Source organism: Rutilus rutilus, assembly GCF_951802725.1.
Source record: "Rutilus rutilus genome assembly, chromosome: 9".
NCBI classification, from domain to species: Eukaryota; Metazoa; Chordata; class Actinopteri; order Cypriniformes; family Leuciscidae; genus Rutilus; species Rutilus rutilus.
The window spans coordinates 23,471,493-23,493,360 of record NC_140223.1 but is presented as its reverse complement, the minus strand read 5'-3'; the positions used below and the strand labels follow the sequence as shown (position 1 = coordinate 23,493,360).

General features: G+C 40.6%; 1 protein-coding gene across 27 annotated transcripts in view; it reads left to right on the top strand.

Annotated features, from left to right (window-relative positions):
* Positions 1–21,868, top strand: part of msi2b (musashi RNA-binding protein 2b) — a 265,052-nt gene that overhangs the window by 208,278 nt on the left and 34,906 nt on the right. For all 27 annotated transcript variants that reach the window (XR_014628587.1, XR_014628588.1, XR_014628589.1 and 24 more), the window contains exons 9-10: positions 3,879–3,993; positions 10,244–10,318. Coding sequence is in view for 20 of the 27 variants with exons in the window: in XM_084418191.1 (XP_084274317.1) it covers positions 3,879–3,993; positions 10,244–10,318 (190 nt within the window). In the remaining 7 variants the exon portion in view is untranslated. The remainder of the gene's footprint in view (positions 1–3,878; positions 3,994–10,243; positions 10,319–21,868) is intronic.

Sequence of the window (21,868 nt, the reverse complement as noted above, 5' to 3'; positions counted from 1 at the left end):
CACTAATGAAAGTGATTAAGTTTTTTTTATGTTTTAGGCCTTTTAACCCTTTAGAACCTGAAGCTAAAATAGGTGTTTTTCACATAATTAGATTTTTTGACTGTAAAATTCTAAAACAATGTGTTATCTTCATGTGCAAGGTGTCATCTTTTTCAGAAAAAGATAAGCTTTCAACAAATTACAGTTATTGACCATTATTGTGTGTGGTGAGTTTGTAAATAGAATTTAAATAGACAAAAATAAAAAAAAACGAGAATACATTTATTTAGAAAAAAAACAGAAAAAATCATGAACGAAAGAAACTAACACTTTAAAGTTGAAAAATGAACTATAATACATATATACAAGTCTTTTTGTTACATTGGGTTGCACAGTTTTCATTAAGGACACTTTTTTTCATACACGCACGCATTCATAGGCACGCACACATACACATGCACGCACCACATGCTTAGATACGTGAAAGAGTAACGGCCATCCGCCTCCCAAATTACATTAAAAATCATCCCAATCCCCTCTTCTGCTGTCTAACACTTCTTTCGCCATGTATTTGTTCGTTTCTTTTATTATTTTATGCAATCCAAAACACTCTAACCTGCCGTCATTTGCAGACGGAAAGCATGACATTACCGTAATGAGCCGTATATTGGCGAAAAACGCACAATGTCTACTTTCAGGAACTATTTGAATTATCTTGATAGTGCAAACGGTTGTAGAGTTACAGTGACATGAATACAGGTTGACTTGGTTGGCTGTGTCGTCGACGACACATCCGGTTTTAAAGGGTTAAATATATTTTTAATAAATTAATATGAAATGTATCTTAATGTTTTATTTATTTAACTTTTTAGAGTAGAGAAGAGAGTTGAAAGAAGGAATAATCACAGGAAATGGCAGATTCAAACACCTTTTTCCCAACATTAGCACCACTACGCTAGCCTGGAAATCCAGACCTAAATCTAAAAGATTAATGGTCTGGCGTCGACTAATGAAAATCTCCCAGCTCGAGGGGCGGCACCAAGCGTGCATTTGAAAATCTCACTGCACGCAATTGGATAACACTACCACAACAATAAACCCCAGCTACCAGCGGAGCTAACCTTATTAGACATTCTCTGATTACACTCTTGCCGTATCCGGTCGGCGAAACAGCAAAAACGTCCTTCTTGCAAAGGAACGATTCGAGCGGCGTCTTCTGTTCCTATTTTAGATAAAAAGCCAAGTCTAACTCGTTCATCTTAGCGGCCAAAGCCGTTTCAAACAACTGGTATTCATCCATAGCCATCTTGCAATGTTTACTAATGACTTCGACGTCACAGCGCTGTCGTCTTCTGTTTAGCTCGCCTCTGGCCCGCCTATATCAGATAACCCGATGTGATTGGTGCAGCTCAGATCGAGGGGCATATTTAATGAGCATCATTACTCGACACCAGAGTAACTCGCTGAGCAAATCCAACTTGTGCTCTTGCGAGAACTCTGGATTACCAGGGTACCACTACGCCACAACTTTGACCTTGTTGATTTCCTGTCACATTGTTTTATTTAGTTACACTTAAGATCATTAAGTCTAGATATCACACACAAATAAGACTGCATTATGTAGCGAGTTCCACATTTGGGCTTTGTTTCAAAGTCAATGCTCCGATTTGGTCCTAAAGTGCAGACGTCCATCTATCAACAGTTCTTTCCTCCTCTGGCCTTTTCCTCCTCCTGCAGGAGTGATAACGTAGCTGCCCCGTGCTCTCAGGTCATTAGCCACGGGCCTTCGTAGTTTCATTAACGAGGGAAGGGAGCTCATCATTGGCCTACCTCGACTGACGAGGGTAATTAGTTAAGTAATAATGTGGAGCCGTAGTCATGGCTCTTAAATGCCCATTGATGACAGTCAGATCGGAAGCCAGGCTTTCCTCGCCTATTAGCAACACACAGAGATTGCAGGCCTCATCACTGAAACCACACACTGACATAATTACACGCATCACACACACTCGCTCTCTCTTTAGTGCCAGTGCTTAATGAAGGCATGTTGTATTTGGAGAAGTCCTGAGGACTTGAATACTGATTACCAGTGCTTGTTGGTTTTTATGTGTTCATTTTTTTGGAAAAGAGACATTGCGTTGCAGTGTCTGAAGTTTGTTAGCCCGCTCAAAGCGTGAAAATACAGCTTCCTTTTAGCGCTTTTGTTGACATGTAAGGTCATTTGAAAGAAAGGAAGCATTATCTTAAACAGATATCTGGATTTCCTTTATCTTTCGGTGATGAAATTCAAGGTTATTTTCCCTCGCAGTTAACATCAAGGTCAATGTACTGTCATACAATGTACTTTTTGATGTCAAGGAGCCCCAAATTTGATTTCAAGGGGACCTCCTTAAAAGTATAAAGGCTGCTATATATTTACATGCTTACAGATCCATTTCTACTCTGAGAGAAACCGTGTAATTTCAGTATTATTTACATATAGCTTTTATTAGCTTTTTATTTTCAATTGTAATTTTAGTTTCAGTCATTTTTTTGGTGCTTTTGTAATTTTTAGTACTTTTTGTTTATTTCAATTTTACTTTTAGTAGTTTTAGTTCTTCAACTTCAACTTATTTCAACCTTTTCAATGGGCTTTTAAGTTTTATTTTCTTTCAATTTCTTTCAATTTACGAAAGTACATGCAGTCCCTTTGGGGTCGGCAGTTTGAAAACCCCTGTGTCATTCTCTTCCCTGACATTCATAGACACGCAGTTTAAATCTCATACTTAAAACATGAACGTTTGCTTTTAGTCAGTTGAACTGAAGCTCCAGAGAAGAGCAGGCAAGCAGCTGTAATATAAATGGACAAATAGAGGTTGACACGGTCAGGGAATATTGTCTACTCTGCCCTACCAGAGCCCCTCATAGTGCTCATAGTCAATTTCAATAAGCCTTTCGTGTGCATTTACCACTATACTTACCCTAGGCGCTGTGTGCACGGTGGAGTGTGTATACATGCACCAGTAATCAGTCTGTCAAACACTACATACCCTGCCGGTCATCTGTGCTTTCCTTGGGCTTAAAGAAAGCACGGTTGCATCTCTCATGTGGTTGAGGTTTTGTTGACACATCGGGTGCACGATGCCGTGCACAATGTTATGGTTGGTATTTCTTACCGTGTCACTACCACAAACCCACGGATCCTTCATTCCGGAGCTGTACTTAATTTTGATGCTGGTGTTTGCTGTTGGTCTGTCACTCTTGACGCCCACTCTGTGTGTTCTGTCATGAGCAGACTCTTAACCGTGCATTGTGGAGGAGTGCGAAATGTCAGTCAGCACAGCAGGAAAATTATCAGTAGAAGGCGTCTGGGAGCTGGTTGGGGGTGCGGGGGGGTGATCAGGGGAAGTGCCCCGGGTAGAAACTGTTCAATGATGAGGACCAGATTGGAGTGGCAAGACGCTAGGGGAATGATGAGGAAATAAAATAAAAAATACAACTTTTTTTTATTTATTTTTTTTATAGAAAACTCATCTTTTTTTTTTCTTCTTTTTTTTTTCTTTTTTTTTGCCTGAAGACAGAACATGGCATGCTTTCGCAAACACACAAACATCAAAAAACGCTCTCTCAAAAAACCACAGCGACATTAAGGCAGTACATTACCAACTGAGATGCATAAACACTGTGATTTCACAGTGTGTTTGTTTTATTCCCGTTCATTTTTCTAACAAGTGATGTATTATCCTTATGAGAGCTCTCATAGTTTATGTCTGCAAGGTGACACAAGCCAAATATGAACAACATTGTTCTGATGTCCTGTGGGCTGGACATTTGTAAGAGTTGGACAGTTCCTTGATACAATAAATGGTCTTATTAGTAGCTAGACCACTGAGACAACATATTTTGTGCTCCATCCACAGGTAGAATGTAAGAAGGCCCAGCCGAAGGAAGTGATGTTTCCTCCAGGGACGCGGGGGAGAGCTAGAGGTCTGCCCTACACCATGGACGCCTTTATGCTGGGAATGGGCATGCTGAGTAAGTGTCATCTCAATTTCCTGCTTACAATTATTCATACATTAACACTGTCAATCACTGCTGTAATCTGATTATTAACTGGGATGCTGATTTGAAATCAGCATGAAACTGCATTTAGCCCATTTTACTTTCTTTAATTTGATGTGTTCCTAGGAGAAAGTAGATAAGCTGCCGGAAATCATTTTTATTTTATTTTATCCATCGGGAATTTGATTGGATTGAAAGTGGGAATTGATGTACATATGGACCGGCATATGTACAGTCTTTATATGACTGGTGATTAAAGAGGAAGGGTTGAAAAATAAGAGGATACTAGAGGATAAGAAGTTACTACATTTTCATAAAAAGACAAACTTTTTATTCTTTGAATAATGCTCACTAATGAATTACTATTACAAAAGTAAATAGGGGGTCAAATTTGATTTCATGTTGACTTTTAAAATACCTTATAATTGGTTCTTGTTTCTCTAACCATGTGTACTCATGTATTTTTGTGTAAAGAAAATACAGAAAACTTTTATTTATTCATCAAACAAATTCACAATGCTTTTTTATAAACGTAGGATAAAATGACCAACTCAAACTACACAACACAAAAAAATAAAATAATAATATATATATATATATATATATATATATATATGTATGTATATATGTATATATATGTATACATATTGCTGCAATATATTGCTGCAATATATGTTATTGGTGAAAACACATTTATTAATGAGTTCTGCTGTTAGGAAATTCGGTGTTCATGTGAATCGAGATCTAGTTATCCACTGGGTGTGATTTTAGAGCAAATGTTGTCTTCATGCTGACCTCAGAGACAAATGGTCACTTCAGAATGATACTTGTAAATATGTCTGTTCAGGCTTTAAGCATAGATGCTGAGCTTGATGGCGTGGAACAAGTGCATCACTGTAAACTCAGAGAACAAAATGGCAACTCATAATGTTGGAACAGGCAGACAGGGAGAGGCAACAGCCCATTGAAAGAGCTCCTCGAAGAGAGCACTGGGACCGGAGCTCCGATGTTGGCACGGTGCTCGCGTTAACGTCGTCACGCTCTGCTAGCGGCTCTACGACTGCCATGGCAGTTGAAACTCCTCTCTATTTCTGCTGGGAGCCCCGCTTCAGAGTCTTCACGGATACGACACGTGCGTGCTATTAGAGAGACGAGCACTGGAACCCGTCAAACACCAGAGCCGTCATCCCGACACTAGCAAGAGCTTGTCTTGATGTTTTTCTGTAGATTTGATGTGTGTCAAGAGGACAGGAAATGTAGAATCAGACAAGAATACCCACCTATCAGCCCCCCCCCCCCCCCATCTCAAACTTCAACCCCCCCCCCCCCCCCCCCCCCCCCCAACCAGCTCCAGTGACAAGAGATAATTACTGTGAGATTGATCGTCTGCTGAAAGTAACTGAAGCAAATAAATCGTTTGATGCCTGGTGCAGAATGCGAATGGCAGCTAATGGGTGAAGCTGCAGGAGAGGTCGTCCTGCCCGTAATTTGACTTGATGAAGCATCCTCGCCGGGCCCGCATGAAATATGCTATTGATATTCAGCCAGATCCGCTTCCAGCTCCACCAAATCCCTAACCGACCCTCACCAGAGCAGGGCTCCGCATTATAGTGCTAAATGAAGAGGAAAATGTAAGTAATGTTGAGTTATGAACCCATGATTTCAACAATCTGACCTAAAAGGAGGGGTGAATTCATCAGTTATTCGGAGTATGCAAGAGCTCATTGAGACCTTGCACCAACATCTGGTGCCCCCAGGCATTTTAGTAGTCCATGATATCATTCAGCTTCACGGTGCCAACAGTGTGATGTCAGCTCAAGTTGACTTGAGTTGAGGTTGATGAAATTACGCCGCAAGTGGGTGTCATGAGCTTATTAGGGTTTAAAGCAGATCAGTGTTGAACAAACCGAAAGGGAGGAAGACTGAGACAGTGGGAGCAGAGAGCCGGTTAAAGGGGGTCGCGCTCACTCGATCGCAACACCGTCTTATCTAAATGAAATTGGAAAGCAGGACAGCGAAACATTCCTTTTGGTAATTTGCATACAAAAATCAACAAGGCTCATTATTTAAGGAACCTCAATTCCTTATGTGCCGAAATCTCATTAGAGCCCCGCTCTGAGCAACGGTGTTTACCACACCTAATCGGGCTATTTATCTTTATTGTGCTGGGCCTCATGTATGTTTGCTAAAATTAATACACATCTCAGCCAGCGCAAAGTGCAGCTTTACCAGATGGATAATTGATTTTACAGTGAATCGAAACTGTTGAGCCATAAAATGGGCACATTAGCATGCATATTAATAACGCAAATAAGAGGGCGAGGCCAACGGCACTAGGCCAGATTAAGTGACAGTCTTTATTTACAGCGTTGCCGGGAGACGGAAGGTGTCTACCGTGGTGACGGCGTGGCTTAATGAGTCTTCTCCCTGGGCTCAGGTACCTGTCTTTCTCCTCCTTTAGTCTGGCTCAGTCTCCCGCAAGGGGCCGTGACTGCGACATGCAGTCTTGCCACTTATTGAACGTCAAAGGTATGGCAGTCTGGTGCTTCTGGTGCTGGTCTCTTGGTGTGCCCCTTTCTTGAGCCCACAGCTCGACACTTAGGCTCAGCTTGGCCATTAAACGCAGTGGAGAGCCATTTAGGTCTGAAAATGTAGCTAAATAGTTTTCGCAAGGTGGTGGATGAATGTGTCTGGGAAAAATTGGTACCTTAAAATATTGTTTTTTGTTTAGCTGAGCCAAAAGTGGCATAAACATTTTTTGTTCAAATTTTGTTTTCCCGGTATTCTCACAAATAAAGCATTATTATGAGCTTTTGTGTGCATAGACTGTTCACACTTCACAGCAGACCATTATTCTTGATTGAAGTTGCAGATGTGGCTATTTGCTTTACGGCTATTTTCACACTTATTTGCTTAATTACATTTTAAAATATATTACAATAGAATAATTATGTGTTATACTATTTCACTGTATTTTTGTGCAAATAAATGCAGCCTTGGTAAGCAAAATAGACATTTTGAGGAACCCCCAATTTCATTTTGAACTGTAAGCCAATTGCTACAAGAGACTTGATTGAGAGGTTGTGTACCAGTAAAGAAACCATTAATTAGTTTTATCAACTGCAAAAAACACCTTGCATTTGCCAAAGAACATAAGGCGTATAGAGTATGGAAGATAAGTGGCATCAAGTCAAAATGTAACAACCTAGCATTGGATGGTGTCAGGTATGTTCGTAGGAGGAGACCGGAGTGTTTTAATGCCATATGCATGCACTGCATTGTTAAGCACTGCATGGGAAACATAATGGTATTGGGGATGCATGTCTTCAGCAGGTGTTGGAAGGATCTACACAGTTGCTGGCACCTTGAAAATGGACCAATACTTGGGAATCATGTTGAGCACAATGTAATCACGTATGGAGCATGTATTTGGAGATCAAATGTGTTTTTTCCCATCATGATAACGATCCCAAACACACAAATGCAACAAAGGTGCATGCAATAAAAGTGTTCATGCTCAGCATTTTCAAGTCATCAAGTGACTTCCTCAGTCACCTGACCTTAAATCCATTGAAAACCTTTGGGAAATTATAAAATTGAATTGTGATAAGTCATGCAGGTCTTCAAATGAAGCTCAACTTTGGGAAAAACTTGAGGAGGTTTGGAAAGAAGTTAAGCATGACACATGCACAAAGTTCAGGTCAATGGCTACTATAATCAAAAACGAGGGAGAATCAACAAAATGTGAATAACTGATTACATTGTAGTCAATGCTTGCTTTATTTCCTGTGAGCTTTTTATTTTTCTATGTATTATTTGCACCTGAGTCTCTTTTCTGCATACGGCCTGGAAGCACTGCTGATTTCTCTCTTCTGCGTTGTGTTCCCATAGGTGTTGGCCCTACCAGTATGTTAATCCCCTACTGTCAACAGAACCCCATCCCTCTACATTTAAAGTAATCTCTTTAAATGTCACAGGAAAAGCCCATGTCATGTATATTTAGTCTGGGCATCTGGCATTTGCTCCTCTGTAAGAGTAGAGTACACAGAGCCACTGTAGTCTCAAGAGAGACGGAGGAGCTCAGATATTAAGGCTTTGTAAACATATGATACAGCACTTGGAAGGAGCAAAGTTAAAGATGGCCAACTTGCTGCAGAACATACAAGCATGTATTTCAGAGGCAATATTGCTAGGTGAATTTTTTTTTTTTTTTTATGGAGCAGAAAAGATGGAGACTGGCATATCCTGAAAACTTGTCATTGAGTTTCAACGTTTCACCCAAAAATGCCAATTCTGTCTTCATTTACTCCCCATAATGTCATTCAAACCATTATGACTTTGTTCTGCAGAACACAAAAGAAGATACTGTTCTTGTCAGTGGGTTTCAATGTTGTTTTGGACCACACTGACTTTCTTTGTAGAGACAAAAATAGTTTAAACATTCTTTAAAATATCCTCTTTTAAACATTTTGACTTAGTCATTGTTCAGAATATCTTCAGACAGGTTTGGAATGGCATGAATTTGAGTAAATGATGACCAATTTTTTTTTTGTTGGGTGAACTGTCCCTTTAAGGAAGATGGATTCTGCAACATTTTTCTCTATACTTTTGGCAGTAGTGTATTTAATACTTTTATCCATTCCTCCTCCTTGCTCTGATTCCCTCAGAGATGAACTTTCCTCAAGAATAGTCTTTGATTTTAAAACTGACTCTGTGGTTTACATAGCATTTACCGCAAACGGCACAAAAAGCCTCCTTTCAGAAGCAGTCAATAACGACAGAAAACTTCATAAAAGCAAGTTATTTCTTTTAAGCCTCTACTATAGCGCTGACCCTCACCAAAGAAACTTTGACAGGATCAATAGCTTCACATAGACTACTTCCCACCAGTCTGCCTCTGCAATGTCAAACTGAATTGATTTGTGTTATGTCTAGCCTAACTTGCGGTGGAGTATATTTATTCTCTTCACCAACTCACATTTGTGGCCGAGAGCCAAGGATAAGCCACTAGCGATCATTTGGTGCAAGCTCGCTCTGTGCGCAGCCAATAACTATTAGCAAGATCTTTCAGGTGTGTTTGGGGGGGAAGAAATGGGGCTGATGGCAAATAACAAACTTTCTGTAGAGTCCTAAAGAAGGTGACGACACAATAGTGTCTATATATATTGTTTTCACGCGATTATAGCAGCCTGCTCCCTCAGGCGTTCACTGCAACAATATGGCTGATATGTTCGATTGCGTTGGAAAACGTTTTTTCCTTCTGTTTGAATGCCGGCCAGATAATTAGTGTCTAGGCTCACACTGTAATAAGCCATTGTGACAGAATAAGAACAATGGGTCTTTGGGCTCTGGCCTGGTAAAGAGGGACACACGGCGGGCCGCCGCTAAATGCTGGCAGCGAGACAACTTTAGCATGTGCATTGGGTCGCATCCCACTTTTTCTTAACAGCACGAGCAGGATGCGTTCCAGTGTTGTAAACGCTGCTGATGGCGTGTTTTCGCCTCACTCTCAAACAAGATGTATTTCAGATAATAAAATAGTCAAGGGGAAGCCAACTCACTCGCCCGAGCGTCATCATTAAAAAGTTCTGCCTCAGCAAAGACGACAAGAGGTGGGCTAAAAAAAACAAATTGCGGCCTTAGCATGCTTTTGCAGTGTTTCGCTCCACTTTCGAATGACTTCTGCAATCGCTCAATCATATTCGTGCCATCCTGTCAGTATTAGCGCGCAGGAGGCTGAGGCTGCACGGCACGTAGGGACTTTAATCCGTGATGTCCTGCCACAACTATCAGCCTGCCATTGTCTTGCGCTGTCGTGTCCTTCATGATCGATTAGCCCGGGCTATAAAAGAAGGGTTATCGATCAATGACAGTGGAGAGGTGAGAAAAAAAGGAGGGAGGGAGAGAGAGATGACAGCCGCAGACATGTCCGTTCCCTCAGCAAGGGGAAAAAGAGGGATGAGCCCCAGGGAATGAAGCGAGATTGTGTCTTGTGATGTTTATGCTGTTCATCACTGCAAACTGAAGTTTGCAAGCCAGCTAATCTGTTACATTGTGGCCTTGCGGGGAGGGCTGCGGTTATGTGGTGAAAGAGGAGCTGTTTTCACTTGCTTCTTGTGTGTATGTGTGTTTTAAATGGCATACTGATTTATTGGTGTGATAGGGAAGCTCTGGGCGGTCTGAGCGGTTTATCACATCCTTGGATTTTCTTCTCTCCCTACAGGTTATCCAAACATTGTAGCAACGTATGGCCGCGGATACACTGGTTTCGCCCCAAGCTACAGCTACCAATTCCCTGGTAAGTTCCATCTTGTTAAGCTCTGTATGGTGCTTCTCTCTCCTGCTGCTGTCTGGTAATGGCCTCCCTGCTGACCGGCAAACTCACAAACATCAATGCGCACCCATCCCTGCCTCTCGCTACACCCCAATGCTGAAAAACTTTACCGTGGCACTTTACACTTAAATACACATTCACACACTCAAACAGTATACATCTTGATGTACAAAGACACACATATTGCCTCATTCGCCCCCCCGCTGAAGCCCCACATCCACATGCTTGTAGCTTTGCAGATAACACTGCCATACGTGATGCTTTTAAAATCCGTGGGAGCTACAAACGAGCCCATGGCCTTCTCATTTTCGCTCCTTTCACAGATAATTCAAACGTTCAACTATACTACACAATACAATTCAGCAAATCGGCAAAATCTTGACTCAGCAGGGTTTTAGGCCATCCTGACAAAGACAGGTCTTTTTTGTCAGGAATAAATGTGATGTGGCAAAGCAGCTCTATTATTTCATAGCCCACTTCTCAGAACTGGCCTTTGGTAACCTGTTGGTCTGAAACGTGCGTAGTATATCTTATCATGTTCTGCTCAGTGGTTTATCTGGTACTACTGAGTGTACTTAATTTGACACCTTGTAGCTAATACTGCCCAGTGAATCTCCTTTAATTGCACCTTATATATTTCTGATACATGTGTTTATTTTTGCATCTCTACTGATAAAAATAAATAAATGTCTAAGCAAGTCTGGTTAGCTGGTTTAAGCTGGTCTATTTGGTCTCACAGCCTGTAGATTTGAGTCTGTTTAGAACCCCAGGAAGTATCCATTTGAAAGCCAGAATTTAATTTTATTATATTTATGTATTACTTTTAGGCAGACGTGATTTAGTGGCTGGACCCATTAGTTTGTCACACTGGTTTTCCAAAAACAGCAAACAATTTTAGACTGGTCCAAGCAGATATATTGTCAATTTCAGCAGGGAAAGCACTAGTCCATGTTGACGTGTCTGCTGTTTGATGCTTTGCATTAATGTAATAATCATGAATAATTATAGAATTAGAGTAACTTCAAATGAATGTTCTTCATAAACACAAGACCACGGCTCTTGACGAATTTCAAAGCGACATTTTGTTTACACAATTGATCCTCAGTTGTACATGTAGCTGTATATGTAGCCTCTCTCATCTCCGTGCAATCAGAGTATCTTCAGGAGGGGTTGCAACCTTATTTATGTATATAAATTTATCATGTTTGTCAGTCACTCAAAAGGCCTTACTGGCAATGAAATTCTTCTGTTGACTTGGTTGTTAAGCGTAAAGGTGGCTGTTTGTTGCATTGAGAAACTTTAGCTGTCTTCTCCTTTGATGCCAGCGCACAAATTAACCTCAAACAATCTGTACAGGCGTCCCAAACTAACCGCTGAGTGCAGACAGAATATTCCAGTGGCGACCAAGATAAATAAATGGGGGTGGGGGGGGTGATGGGCTAGAGTAATGGATAATGAGGAAGTGTAAATTGGCAGGTGCTTGAGGAAGAGCTTCTGTGACTAAGCCTGGTTAGGGGGATTAAAACATCATTGTGGGCTCACTCTTTTCGGCAAGAAGTCTTAGCCTAGTGCCATGTTAGCAACAGTTCTGAGTCTAGCAAACGTAACTAAGTCACCCTTACAAATATATGTGTAGGCCTATATCTAAACGCTAAACTCCCACCTGACGCTAAAAATAACTGAACGAATAAACACATGCCGGTCCGCCCATGCCAAAAGCCTCATAACACTAGCTGAAAAGCAATCGAGTGTATCAAATGCATATTTTTAGTGATATTGACCCTGGATATAGAGCTGAAGGTCTTGCTGGCATATGACTCACTGGAAAATAGGCTGCAAACCGCTTGACTTAAACTGCAGTTCTAGTGCAAAAAGGTGCTTTTTTTCCTCCGCTCATTTAATCCCCCAGCTTTTCTTGTAAAATGATCTGCCCAGTGCCAATCCAAAAGGGTCCCTTCACTCTTCCATTTCAGATGTTGTCAATGACCTTGGTGTTGAACATATAGGGTGAAAAAAGCTTTTTTTTCCAGACCGCTTGTAGCACCTGGGATTTGCTATAAGCTTGGTTGCAGTGAAGGTTAGAAATTGACTGTTGAAAAGAGAAAAGGTAATTTTTTTCAAGGCACTTCTTGTAATCCGTGCAGGTGACTGGATTTGTAACAGGTCACAGGGGATGGCGCACATTTTTTCAGTCTGTGCATGTATGCAAGTTACCGTGTTGCTGTGTTGTTTTTTAATGAAAACAAGAACCATAAATTGCTTATCAATGGCACTCAGGTAAAAATAAAGCCCTGTAATGCTACCGTGTGTGTGTATGATCGATATACAGCGTATGTACCTTTCTAGTCCTCCTCCGGGAACAATTTTGATCACGGATGGATTTAGTGTTTTCTTTGCCTCAAAGACATACAGGCATAAACAACCAATGGTGCTATGGCAGAGCTCCTGAGCAAGTGTTGCTGCCATTGTCATTTTCATACTAACATCCTCTGGTTGGTAGATAAGATAAGAAACAGCTGACAGCATCAGGCCACCTTCACTGTTATCTCCCCATTCACCAGGACACACGCACACACATTGTTCTTCTCATTTTATGAGACTGAAAAGGGTGTTTCAGAGGCTATAAATCCACGAGAAGCACATCCAAAGCTCAGTGTCTATCCTGCAAGCCCGTGGATCCATCGGACTTTCCCCAAGCTGTGAGAGAAGATCTTCTCATTTTCCCGTAAATCTGTAGATTAAAGTTGCATTGATCCAGAGGAGTGCAAGCAGAGGTGGTCTTATCAAAGATAATTGTTGAGTACGATTTTGTTGACGTTTTGTGTTTTTTTTATTTCTGTTTGATCTCTCCCCGCGCTAGCCGTCAACCGCTTTTGGTTTTCCGAGCGGTGAATCATCTCTCCTCATCTCTGTTCCTCCGCGATTTCTGGCGTTTGACGCGGCTGGCACTGATGAGAACTGAAGGATGTTCCAACATCAAGGTCGCCGCCCCTCTCGGCCCAGTCGGAACAAACAACGTGTTAAAATACCATCCTTTAGCTCTCATTCCTCCATTTATCCCTCTGTTCTCAGGAGGAAGAAGAGAGAGGGCTGGAATTGATGCTTCACTTTTGATTAGGGCCCAATCAGTTATGCAAACACAGAGGCTGTCAGGGACGGGGCCCTTCTCTATTCTCCGCCGGCCCCGTCATACAGATAACACGATCAGGCTTGCAGGATATTGGAGTGCAAACAAATAAATAAAGATGCTGCTTTGGCTGACCACAGACACTCTTTGTGTGGAGGCGAGGGAGACGGAGAACTTGCGAGCGGCACTTGCTGAGGGGAATGTATGATATGAGCCCTGCCCCGCTGAGCTTGGCAGCACCAACAGACTTTAGGAGAGAGTGGCACAATTTCTTCTCCCTGACCCATTGTAAGGAGAGGATCATAAAAGGAGGAGAGAAAGAGAAAGAGAGAAAGTGGATGAATAGGCAACATTGAAGTCTCCTGCAGCTGTGCTACCCCATTCAGCTCTTCACCCAAATTAGCTCTAATTGAAAAGGCTGCTTATTAACTCAGTAGGCACGAGGCAAACACATTCACCATGTTACATGCTCAAAACGGGGACCGCTGAGCCGGACACACACTCGCCACACACACATGGCTCTTATAAACGCATCCCGCCGCTTCATTTAGGGGTAATTCTTGACTGACGTGGGCTGCGGTGGGCAGATGTTGTGTGTGTTTACGGAGTAAACTGCCTGCATGGTGGCAGAGGTCATTTTGGAGGTGGCCTCATAGCGATAGATTAGACAGCCTGTCTCATGCGCCCTGCCTGCTGTAATCACACTGATGACTCATCCGCTGTTCCCCACAGTCAGGCTGAATCCCTGTCATATCCCACTCTGCACTGCAGAGGCGGTTTAACCAGTACGGGTTTAATTATCAGCTTGTATCAGATCCACAACTCAGACATGGAACTCTGAATGGAGCGCCTTCTTTTGCCTTTAGGAAAGCTCTGCAAAATGTCACATGACACTGCACAATCACAGTCAATCAAAACGCGTTTTACGTTTAACGTACAGTTAAGTGGAGAGGCAATTTGAACCGGTGAGACGATTTCACTACTGTCCTATAGCTCATTGTTTGACATGGTTAGTTAAGACAGAACTTAAGATCAACCTTCCTTTATTGATTTAGCCACAATATTCTTATAATTACTTCTGCAAAACACAGTGCCCTAACCAGATACAACGCAACAGCTGCTTATTGTCCTGACCTACTACGCCAAGCAACAAGCTACAGAACATTTAGTAGGTTTCTTTGTTTCTTTCATTTTAATTTATATTATGTAGTGTTTTTATTTATTTATTTAATGTTGTTTTTTATTTTGTATATATTTTTTTATTTTGTTACATTTAATTGTTTTTTTATTTATTATTTTGTTGTTTTAGTTTTATGTATTTATTTTATGCTGTTATGTTTTTATTGTATTTATTTATTTTTGTTTATTCTGTTACATTATTAAAGTGTTTTTTTATTTAGTATTTATAAAGCACAATTTAATACAACCATAGTTGCCCAATGTGCTGTACAGATATAAAATTAATACCACAATACAACATTTTTATTTTATCATATTATTGTATTTTGTTATTATTGTTACATTATATTATGAATTTTTATATATATATATATATATATATATATATAGTTTTTTTTTTTGTTACATTATATTGTGTGTTTTTTATGTATTATTTTATTTATTTATTTATTTTGTCATGTAGAATTTTCGCATTGAGTTTGCACAAATTATTTGCAATATACTTGCCGCATCTTACCTGGTTTAGGTTCAAACTTTGCTTTCTCAAACATTTTTAAAAACTTTATATCTTAAAAAAAAATTAAGATTAAAGTTTGATAGTATCCCACTGACTTAAGTCAGTACTTAAAATAAAATAATTGTCAGTGATGATGCTTTTCCTGGCCTGCCAGCTTCAGCTAATAGCCACTTTCTGACAGCTGGGGCCACTTCTCACTGTCTCCCATTCCTCTGGCCAGATAATTTTTGCAGAACTTTAGCACTTCACCTATGCTGCCTTACAAGCACTATATCCCTAAAGAAATGTGAATTATTTGCAGCACAGCCTAGAAGATGTATGGATAGATGCACTACTATACAATTAGATTAGCATTAGCCATTTCTGTCTCTCGTACTAACCACAGATCTGCCCCCTCTCACATGGTCATCAATGAGAAGTCCAGTGCCCTCAGATAAGCTTCTTAAAGAATCTGGCCTGATGAGTGGGTGACTTTGCCTTCCCCCCCTGGAATAATCCCTATGCCCCTCTTCCAGAGATATAGTATTTGTCTGGCCAGTAATTGCCCTCATCAAGGAGGCGGCCAGTGGAGGAGACCTGTCCCTGTGCCTCAGTCTCATTATATGTGCTCATGCTGATGGCAGTGATTGGACCTGAATCCAGGGGGCCAGGAAGCCGCGGGGGAGGTGGACTGGTTTGCTCTAGCCGTATGAGGTCTCACTGATGTCTAGGCAGGTTCTGACATTAGCAGGCCGACCAGATCCGGATCTTTCAAATCCCTGATGCCGTGATCTTCAGCAGAGTGACAAAGTTCACAGCTCTTGCATTGTTCACCCTTTTGATCTTCCTTTCTCGATTGGAGTTGAACTTTAGATCCTGAATTAAGATCCTGTTTGCCGAGCACATGGCATTACACATTTCTGTATTTAACTAATGAGCTGGTTACATCACTGGACATTTATCAATATGACATTCAGAAGCGGTGACTTAGCCCTTTGCATTCCCTGTTGTATTCTTAGGCATTGACTTGCATTTTCTTAGCTAAAGCTTTATCAGTAATATGTATGCAGCGGTGTCAGGCTATTATTTTACTTTATTTGTTCTGTGCACCAGAACTGGTATGTATTTTTCTTTGCTGCTCATTACCGCTTTGAAAAAAATGTCTCTCTTTTTGAGTGGTTGTAGGTTTTATTGGCTCGTGTAAAGTGGCGTCTTCTCTGAACTGCCTCCCCTTGCACAGCTTCTTCCCCTGGGTACAGTTACATACGTCTTCCTCCAACCCCTCCATCCACCATTTTCCCACTCAGAGTTTAAGCATATGTAAACCAGGTGAAATGACTGTTGTATGCAAATGTATAATAACTAGCCTAGCTTGTAAGGTTTAAATACACTTAGCTTTTGCTATACATCCTTTGCTAATGTCACATCTTTTGTAATGTATAGTACCCAGCCATGTGGCTGTTTTGTGATGATATTCAGAAAGCCCTCCTGGCCTATTTTATACAGGCCTGAGATGATGGATGTACTAGAAAAATCTGGTCATGCCTTCTGCCTTCAGAAATTGCTCTATAAGATGCACTATTAGTCAGACACAGCTTCACAGCTTGTATGTGATGCTCCCTGTGGCCGTTCATATATTCCGGTGTTTTTTCCCCTTAATGTGCTTCTCAGATCAATGAAAACATTGCTTGTTTATTTAACCTCTGATCATGAGTGGACCATAGTACATTCTCACACTTTTCAGAGTGGATATAAAGGTAATCATAATTCTTGTAAACTTACTTTCTCCTATATTATGTAGTTTTTTATTGATTTGTATTATGTTTTATTATACTCACTGTGGATTTAGGTGTTCTATGTGGTTGCTAGGTGGTTGCTAGGGTCTTCTGTGTGTTTTTGTGCTTTCTATTAGGACGGCTCGATTATGACAAAAAATACAATCATGGTTATTTAGGTCAATATTATAATCATGAATATTTTACACGATTATGTGTGGGCGATATGACCAAAAGTAATTTAGTTAAAAAGCTCATTACAAACAATAGGACAAAGATACAAATGAAATAAACAGGGATTTATGTTTTTCATGCAAGTCTAAATCAGTATTCAGTTAATAGCTTACGCCTTCTACAGAAATTGAATAATCAAATGTAAAATATACAGTCTTTACTGTATGAATTAAACTTGCTTTGATTCTTATTAAAGCTACATAAGTCATTCAGTCAAGAACAGTGAGTGATTCTCTTGTTTTCTTTTGTTGTTTGATTAACATTAGTGACAAAGACATAATAAGACGATGCACTCATATTACTATTAATGGGAGAAAGTGCAATATGGCGGAATAAGTCCCGCCTTTTGAATATAAGAGCCAATCCCTGATTGGAAAAGTCATTATATAGCTCTAGTTGCTATAGAAACAGTCAATGCTCTGAGACATGCGCTTAGGCTGCTCGAGCCTGAAATTAACTAATTATCTTTTTGACGCTATTTTGACATAAGAAACCACATTTATGAGACAGTTGTTGTCAGATTTCATTGTTTTCAAATATGAAATTTATTTGTAAGCTTGGTGAAGAGCTTTGGAGAACCCATTCAAAGAGATCGGAGCTGCTCTTGCGTGGCTGAAATATTTGCCCGTTTCAAAGATGGCCGCCAAGTGAAATGACTTTACACAGACATCAGCTGGTTTATTAGGCTGCTGTCACTTCAAGACCTAATGCATGGGTTCAATATACTGATACACATTCAATTAAGACATAAGCAACTGTTTACGTGAGTATTCTCCAAACACGGTATGTTGAATTTAATATTTTTTTTATTCGTCCGTGTAGGCATGTACCCAAAGCTCAAAGTATACTTTGGTTGTATGTGTTCCGTTCCTCTCGGATCTCGCACACAGTCCAGCAATAGAATGCACTGTATGAACGTCAGTATTACATGATTTGACTGATTTGTACATTAAGTTTGGCCTTTTATGAAGGAGCAAAAGCGCACCACTGTAAAGGAACTGAATGCTGGCGTGAAGCATTCATTTTTATCTATATCTATAGATTTATCTATAGATTATTCTATAATCATTTTTATATTGAGTATTGTTTTTCCGTTATCGTTGTAAGCCAAAAACTAAAATTTGATTAATCGCACAGCCCTCCTTTCTACGGTGTTCTAGGTGGTTACTAAGAATTGCAGGATTTTTATGTGGTTTGTAGAGATTGCTAAAATATTTTAGGTGTTTTAAGAGTTTTCTGTGTGGTTGTCAGATGGTGTTTTGGGTGGTTGCGAGGGTGTTTTAGATAGTTGCCAGGGTGTTCTGAGTATACGTTTTTTTTATAGGGATGTCCCGACTCCCGCTCAAGTTGTTTGTGTCCCTGATCTGATCCGAGTCATTGAATATTGAGTATCTGCCAATACCGCGAGTCTCGATCCAATACTTGTATTTTACTAGTGCATGGTTCACACTTCAAGAACATTAAAGTTATTAAAATCAATCCAATGTATACAGGGATATGCAGAGGGTGCTCAGGGGCTCAAATGAAAAAAAGGGACATCTATCACTACGAAGTAATTCCAAACTATTACTACAGTAATTATACTGTACATATAGTATATAATTCTAATAAGATACTCTCTATATATTGGTAGAATTAAACATGTGTTACAATGGTAGACATTGTAAACCGACTGTGTGGTCACAATTATGAATATGGGACTACTGGACTGGTATAAACTTATTTTATATTATATGTACAATAAGCAGAATAATTGCAACAAAAAGAAAAAAATGGATTTCATTTTAGAAAGCATGAAGCTTTGCAGTGCCAGAATGCCAATCTGTCAGTCAAGTCCAAAACAAGACGAACTCATAGCAATGTGTTATGATCTCTCAGATGGTTTAAAAAAAAACAAAAAAAAACAGTAAATAACTTACTTTTCAGTATTTCGTTACAAAAGTGCATATCTGATTTGTTAAAGGGATAGTTCACTTTGAAATTAATTTTTGATATGTTTTAGCTTACCTCAAGGGCATCCAAGATGTAGGTGTCTTTGTTTCCGCAGTAGTTTCAATTTTGATATTTTTAGGTCAAACCGTTCTTGTCTGTCAGTCATATAATGCATGTCGATGGTCACTGTCTCAAAACACAAGCACAGAGTCCAAATTAAAACAATTCCCCATCATAAGTACACATTGATGGCCTAAGACACGAAACGAGCGGTTTGTGTGAGAAAACGAACAGTATTTATATCGTTGTTATCTCTTGAAAACAGCACACGTCCAAATGATCTGACGGCGCGGGCGGGTATAGATATAAACATAGATGTCGCCTTGGCTACTGCAGTTCATTGGAACGAAACCGTAGCCAAGCGACATCTAGTGTATATATCTATACCCGCCCGCTGGCGGGTATAGATGTATACACTAGATGTCGCCTTCGCTACTGCAGTTCATTGGAACGAAACCGTAGCCAAGGTGACATCTATGTATATATCTATACCCGCCCGCGCCGTCAGATCATTTGGACGTGTGCTGTTTTCAAGAGATAACAACGATATAAATACTGTTCGTTTTCTCACACAAACCGCTCGTTTCGTGTCTTAGGCCATCAATGTGTACTTATGATGGGGAATTGTTTCATTTGGACGTGGGGAATTGTTTTAATTTGGACTCTGTGCTTGTGTTTTGAGACAGTGACCATAGACCTGCATTATATGACTGACAGACAAGAACGGTTTGACCTAAAAATATCAAAATTGAAACTACTGCGGAAACAAAGACACCTACATCTTGGATGCCCTTGAGGTAAGCTAAAACATATCAAAAATTAATTTCAAAGTGAACTATCCCTTTAAACACGGAAGCTTGAATGTGCTTGTCTGACGCGCTAGAACAGATCTCATTGGTTCGCCTATAGTTTTTTAGGCTGTTCTGGGTGTTTGCTGTGTTGGTTGCTAGAACATTCTGGGTGAATATTCTGCCTAGTATTATATTTTTGTCCCTTGATGTAGATCTGCCGCACTTTCATTATTAGTCAATGGTATATATTTTTTACCTTATTCTATTCTTCACCGTGTGAAAAAAAACCCCACAAAAACAATATGTACACACAAAGCGTAAACATAGTACGCGATTTAAGGTATCATTCATGTCGATAACATTTATGGTGTTCAAATCATCATTTGTTTATGGTCCTGGATGACACGAGTGTAATTGTTCTGTAACCGTAATTGAATGTGGTAAACGCTCACCTCATCTAAATAATCACTGCTGAATTCACACCTTTCCGCCACAAGCAACTGAACCCCTACAGTCAGCGTTGACCCACGATTCTCACACCTGTAATTCCCGAAGCCGTACACTCCGGAGCGGCGACATATCTCGTGTCTCCTTCGCCGTCAGCACCCTCATTAGTGGTAAATGTGAGCAGGAGGGCGTAATACGGAGGAGTTCTCTGCTGGCGAACGCCACTCAGGCTTGTGCATTTGGAAGCCTCATTGCCCAAGCTCCCGGCAGTCTTTGAAAGCTCTGCAGAAAGGCCCTTTTGAAAGTAATTCAAGTCAAGGGCTTCTACTAGAGAAGTATGACTCACCTCTCGTTTGAAAAGATGGTTGGCGAGATTGCTCTTTTCTTTTATCCTCCTTTTTAGCACTCGCATTTTTTTGCGCAATTCATTTCTTTCTTGAATGTCTTTTATAATGCCTATGTCAACTAATAGTGCTTTTTGAGTGTGGTTCAAAAGCAAGGGCACTGTTCCTGTTCTTTGATTCAGTTTCATTAGTGGTTTAAATGATGTTCTGATGCATTCAATATCAAATTCATCAGATGTATTGCCATTTCTGTTTAATGTTAGCAGCCCCGCTAATCTCATTTAATGGCCATTATGACTTAAAATCATGATCGACCATGTCTAATTATTTAATGTCTATGACTCACAGATTCAGCAAAGAAAACAAACGGTGCGCGGTCCAAACTGGAATGTCTCCAGAGGACTGCTGGCAAGAACAAACAGGCATTAGCGATCGTAAAATAAAAATTGCAGATTCATAAAATGTATGAGAGAAGACTTCAGGGTGCAGAGAAAAAGAAGTGTGGGGGCAGCAGGAGGAAATAGCGTGGAAGAGAGAGAGAGAGAGAGGGGACGAGTGAGGACGGCATCTCCTTCAGGGCTCCAGGGTGGAACAGATGTGTCCTTGTCCCTACTCCAGGCCAATCCGGCCCAGCCGAGCACGGCCACTGACAGAGCAAACAGGCTGGAAAAATGGGTAAAAGTGGAAAGCTAAATATTGGCGTTATGTCCTCAGTAATAGAGAGGCCATGAAATTGATTTGATTCTGCCAAGTTGTTCCTAGGGGATAACACTCACCCCTCCACCCCACGTCCCCCTCTCTCGCCCCGCCGACCCTCTTCAGGAACAAAGCACTGACGAGATGTGTGAATTAACTTTCTTAATTTGCGCTTTCTGAGTAGGTCATTTGTTTCCAGAACTTTCTAGATCTCTAGCACACAGGCATCCGCATATAATATTGACATCAAACAAATGATTATGGGGTGGAGAGGTACCCGCTCAGGAAAAATAAAATCAAAAATAGAGTTCAGCAGCTCCGCAATTAACGCCGGTATTGACGGGACACAGCAGGGTGCATGTTGTCTGAGAGATGTTTTACTCATGTCAAGAGCCGGTTCTTTTCTGAAGAGACTGATAAGTGGGACTAAAAC